Here is a 6,000-nt window from a genome sequence, read left to right on the forward strand (position 1 = left end):
AAAAAGGTTTGGACTGTCAATCGATCACCACAGACAAAATTGGACAAATGTAAAATAACTGTATTTGCCTGCACAGGACACTACCATGATCATAAGAGCTAACTCAAAGCTTTGGCTCAGGCGAGTAGGAAAAACAAACAGAGAGAAATTTCTCACCACAAAATGTACATATATACATATTTATATAATGGATAACAAGAAATACCCTCCTGCTTTAAAAAAAAAGTCTGTCAGTAGGCCTGAGAGAGAGAGAGCATGGCCACAGATTAAGACAAGCATCTCAAATCTTCCCCTGAATTCGCTCGCATCACTGAAAACAAGAGAGCTTAAATCTGCCAGGACAATTGTCTCTGTATCGGTGCATACCGACAGTGGCCGTTTCCGCCTCCTGACGCCAAGTCACAATCTTAGCCTGACATACATGGTGCGGTCAACTGCAGTGTCCATGCACAGCTCAAGGATAAAAAAGAAATTCTGTTTTTCTTTTCTTTCTTTTTCACTCCTACTTTCTGCATGTCCTACCAAAAACTTTTACACCTTGCAATTTCCTTTTTCTGTGTCATTTTTTTCCCCAAACCCATTCTTTGGTTCTGTTCATTGTTTGCTATGTACACACAAGTATCAATGGATCTACACAATGGTAAGTGTGACGCCTATTGTTCTTTAGTTATACGTTGAACTTTCCTATAAAAAAAAGGGAATGTATCATTTATCAACAAATTTAATTGTATACATTGTTACTCAAGTAAATATTTAACGTATGAAAAAAGACATCACATAACCACAAGCTACATGATACATTATGACTAAAAACCACGTAACAACACAAATATTGACAGTCTCCTACACTGGCAAAAATATGTACACATTACTGAAACATAACACTTCATTGACTCATCAGCCAAATTCCCAAACAAATGGTTCATGGGTGGCATTCTGAAAAATCTTCCTAAGTATTTTTTCCTAAATATTTTCCAAAGTCAGAAAGTTAAGAAGTGCCTAGGAAAGACAGAATATTCTGAAATTCCTTTCTAGGAACTTCTAAATGCAAATTAGGCTATCCTCATTCCCGCCCACTGTCTTTCTTCAGCCAATGCAAAATGTCGTATCACAAGGAACCAACAAATGACAATTATATATCATTAGGATGTGGGAGTTAATACACATGTTGTGTACGCGCACCCTTTGTGCACGGTACATCTGATTTTTCATTCCCACTTCGTCGCATATGAAATGCGTTAATTATTGCATGCAGTTAATGACAAGCGCCCATCAGTGTATGCAAAAGGAAGCCACTAGTATACAGATTTCAATATTCTAATAATAATGCAGATCATTGTCTTCTCATCCTAAACGTTTGTACAAAATGGGGCTGACCACAAAATGGAAGAATTTCACCAGGGAGGAAAGGTATCATTCTTGAATCTGGTTGTGTCGCACAATCCCTTCATCTTCTTTTCCTATCTTGCAGCTTCAGAGCCTTTTACAGACTGAAAGTCTCAGAGTGGAGGAGGTAGGTCTAATTCCTTTTACATTCTTCACCCGTAGTCTTTCCTGTTGGAAATCTGTGCTCCCTAATCAATTCAAAGCGTGTGCAAGAAGCGGAGTTATCACAGTGTTTTGCATCTTGCCATATCTCAACAACATACTTATACCTAGGACAGGGTTGGGACTTTCCTAGTAATCTTTTTAAGATTCATTCCTAAGTGTTTTTAGAAAACCAACTTCTTCCATAAGTCAGAAGTTTGCATATCTCCCCAGCATTCACCCTCATCTGCATATTTTCCGAAGTTTCTTTGCAAGCACAGGAAAGAAGTTAGGAACGGAGAACATTAGGAACCAAGAAAATTAGGAAGGAAGTTAGGAAGATTTTCAGAATACCACTTACGAAAAAAATCCTGACTTTAGGAAGAGAATCTTCCTAGGACGATATTTAGAATACCATCCCAGGTTTCCAGAGCGCTCATCTGCTGACAATTCTATAGGCCTGTCTACATCAGACCAAAGTTTCAAAATAGCGTGCTGTTTTGTGGTTAGGAAATTAGCCCGATGTCAACCAACCCGCTATTTGTGCATTGAAGACACAAATAGCTTGCTATTTGGTCGGGAAAATTTCCCCAAAACCTTGGTGCAGTTCGTGAATTATGCGCTAATTCGTGAATTAGTGCACTGTTTGGGTTGCGTCTCCATCAGCAGAAATTTTCTTGATCCAGTCACACTGGGGAAACCACTTTCAAACTGTGCACTGAGCCGAGTAATGCTGCAAAGTATGTATGCAAATGTCAATTTCGAGATTATTTTTCAAGCGGGCTGTTTTCAAGCTAGTGAAGATGCACATTACTGGGCTATTTTCCAAAATCGCCAAATAGCCGCCTAGCTTTAACTTTGGTTTGATGAAGCCATGCCTACTGCAGCTTGTTTTTACTATGATACACTCAAAACATTAGGAACGAAAATGTGCATTCGTTTAGAATAGATTTCAGACTTAACAAGGAAAGTCTTCAATGTGAAATGTAGAATGTTGCATGGGAAAAAACAAACACATAATAAGACCTTGATAATGTGTATGAATCTCTATGAGTATCCAGGGTCCGGGGCCTTTGAATGAACCCCTGAAGTTCGGAGGTTAAAAGACGTTCTATGGTGCTATCTTCACATGTCCTCCTCCAGTTAAAAAAAAATTGCATCTGGCCCTCAAAGATTGAGGAATGATTTCACTGAATATCTTTAGGATTTTGAAGAGTCTCTTTGGGGAACAGGTTAATTTGCTACACCATCATGTTTTGATATCATCACAATTTCCCGCAAATTAAGACTTCAATGTTTAGAAATTTGCCTTAATATTCCCTCCGGAAGTGATACTATAGATGGGGAAATTTTTTTGTTTTGTTTTGTTTTTGTTTTTGTTTTTTTGTGGCAGAGCCAGAGATGAAACATGGCGTGCAACGCAAGCTGCTACTTTTCACCCAAATAATGAGAATGAGCTGCAATCTGGGCAGGGATCCAAGCTCTACACACCCGGGCTTGTTCGAGAACATTGAAGAAAAAACAAAGTATCCAAGGTAAATATTTGCCCCAGTCATCAAGTGATGTAACAGTACACAGGAAGTCTTTACTTAACAGAAATGATGACGCTAAAAAGAAAAAAAAAAAGTGCTACATCTATCACGATGCCACCCTCCAATTACAACTTCATCCACACGCACACATTGTCCATTTCTGCAGCAAAATTAAATGGCACGTCATGAAGAAAATCCAGACATCACCGAAAATAATGCGGTTAAAAAGATCAAAGTGCATACTTTAAAAACCAACATGATGACTATGGGATTTTGGCCTGAACTATGAATAGTTTAAAATCTGAATGTAACGTAGGAGTGCACTATGACTACAGGATTTTGGCCGGAATTTCAATTACAATTTCATCAACATGCAGACACTGCCCATTTCTGCAGCAAAATTAAATGGCACATGATAAAGAAAATCCTAACATTACCAAAAATATTGCGGTTAAAAAGATCAAAGTGCATACTTAAAAAACCAACACGATGACTATGGGATTTCGGCCTGACCTATGAATAGTTTCAAATCTGAATGCAACATAGGAGTGTAAATCTTGAATGGAGTACCACTTCAGGTTTAAAAACAAAATAGATAAAAACTTTCTACATATAATGAAAATAATCAAGAATAGCTTTTCCTGGTGAGATTTGCCCAATTACACTCTTCTTAAGTCCTGGATCAGATTAACTTCTCCTTCCTCCTGCTAGACTTACATCTTGGAAACCCAGGTACTCCTGTATCGACGGTGATGCATAGAAGATCTGGCCATCTGCTTGGATGACGATGATAAAGCCGTTCAGCGCCTAGAGATTAGACACGAAAAAAACAAACAAAAAAACAGTGCTGTTACCAGTTGTTAAACAGAATCATTTGTGACCCTGCATTGTAAAATCCAACAAAAAGTTGCCAGACATGGCAGATTCTGAAAGAGAAGACTTTAAAAGCCTTAAAAAGACGTATAATTCAATTCAAATGGACTCTCCTAACCTACTGTATCTAATCATTGGAAAAAAGAACATACATTTGTATTCTGGAAAAGTGTTTCTGAGAAAAGAGGATCTGATCTTGAACTATAGGGTCCATTCAAGTGCAATCTTGCCAAGCAATGCTCTCAACACTGTGCAATAAATGGGGGAAGGGAAGAGGTAGAAACAGGATGTAAAACTCCGTAACAACAATGAAAGAGTTACTGTATACGCCGTATATTTCGCGAGTCTAAATTTTCACGAATCAGGAATTCCCGACAATTTCGCGAGTGGTTAAATTCGCGATCGTGGAGTCTTGTACTGAATGGAGAAGTGTACACGCGTACGTCACATTCACATCGGGGATCAGAGTCAATATTTTCGCGACTTTAATTTCGTGAATGGCACCTGACTCGCGAAAATAAAAACCTCGCAAAATATTCGGCGTATACAGTATCAGATTTTAAAGCTGAAATTATGTTAAAAACCAGGGCTATAAAGTATTTCACATCAAGATCAAGGATATTAAAAAGAGAAATAAGGGGGATAGCTTATGTGCTCATGTCTTATGGGCATCTCAATACTAGGTAAAACTTATTCCAAAATCACGAGGCTATGATAATTCTCTTTTCAGAACGTGCACAAAATATTGAAATTTTGAAAAGAAAAGTCAGCAGCTCTGCCAAATTAACATAAAGTTTAGAGCTGACACACCCTAACACAAGGTGGTCCACAACTCGAAATTTCGGGATGTTGCAAGCTCTGAAAGTATGAATACTGCAGAAACTGTATGTGTGCGGAGTGTTTCACGTCATGAGCACCTAGCGTGCAAAATTTCGAAACTTGTTTCCCGTTGTTGTGCTTATGTTCAGTGTTTTGTCTCGTGTTTTGCGCACATTTTCTACGTGCCGACTATGGTAGTTTGATGTTTCTCGAATTTTGCACATGTCTTTCACATTTGATGACATTTTATTTTGAGCACGTTGCAAATTCACGAGGATGTTACATAGTACTTGAGGATGTTGCTCAAGAGTTTGAACCTGTTGCAGAGACATGCTCAAACCACTCATGGACCACCCTGTAACATCTGAAGGCAGTATGTATGGTATATTATCTGCAACATACACATCATGTTTATAAAGTCTATACATGAAGTGTGAACTGCTTTATACAACCAAACTTCCTTGGTGATATGATCTGACAGTTGCAAACAGCTGCCATTAAGATCAAAACATGGAGGCCATAAATCATCACTTGCAAGATTCCAATGAAAGAGACTTTCTTCTTTGAAGTGGATAGCTACAGAGGAAAACAAAAGCAACATGTGTGCCAAGGGTTTCCATTATTTTCTTTAGTGTGACAAGTGAAAGCTTCGGTAGCCATCAAAAGAAAATCCTCACATAGGATACTTGTGTTTGTAAATAAGCTGTTACAGTGGAAATTTCTTAATCACATAACAGTATGGCTCAGGAAAGGAGGATGGGAATAGCACTGAATGTATTTTGTAATGTACAGTGACACCTCCCCACCTCCCTTCCCATGATGCTTTGCCCACAAGAAATCCGTCTGCAATTGCTACCACGTGACGGGAACTGTCGGGACCAACCTGCATGAACATGTGGGCCTCGGCTTCCAGAAAGGCATCGTTGGTTGCCGTGGCGATCGCGCCGTCGGTGGCAGTGACTGAGGAAGAAGATGATGAAGATGATGAAGAGGAGGAGGAGGCGGAGGCGGAGGCGGAGGCGGAAGCAGTGGGGTTGAGGAAACGGCCAGTTCCATTGGTAGGCGCTGTGTGGAAGAGATCTCTCTCGTGAGCTCCTGCAGAAGAAATGGGAGAGAGAAAAAAAAAATCTAGAAATTTCGATCTACTGTACTTTTGTCAAAACAACGGGGGCGGTGATGCACTGATGAATTATTTCAACAAGAAGCCAAATTTCAATCAAAGGAATGATAACCTTTACTACCAGTGGTA

At 39.2% G+C, this 6,000-nt stretch overlaps 1 protein-coding gene across 1 annotated transcript in view; it reads right to left on the bottom strand.

Annotated features, from left to right (window-relative positions):
• LOC139735723 (uncharacterized) overlaps nucleotides 1–5,764 on the bottom strand; it is a 32,287-nt gene extending 26,523 nt beyond the window's left edge. The window contains exons 1-2 of the mRNA XM_071646470.1: nucleotides 5,635–5,764; nucleotides 3,777–3,866 (exon numbers count right to left, since the gene is read on the bottom strand). Of these exons, the coding sequence (XP_071502571.1) occupies nucleotides 3,777–3,866; nucleotides 5,635–5,646 (102 nt within the window). The 5' untranslated portion in view covers nucleotides 5,647–5,764. The remainder of the gene's footprint in view (nucleotides 1–3,776; nucleotides 3,867–5,634) is intronic.
• Nucleotides 5,765–6,000: the final 236 nt, after the last annotated feature.

This window comes from Diadema antillarum, unplaced genomic scaffold (genome assembly GCF_040938485.1).
Source record: "Diadema antillarum isolate AM-2024a unplaced genomic scaffold, OU_Dant_1.0 seq00000594_RagTag, whole genome shotgun sequence".
Taxonomy (NCBI): Eukaryota; Metazoa; Echinodermata; class Echinoidea; order Diadematoida; family Diadematidae; genus Diadema; species Diadema antillarum.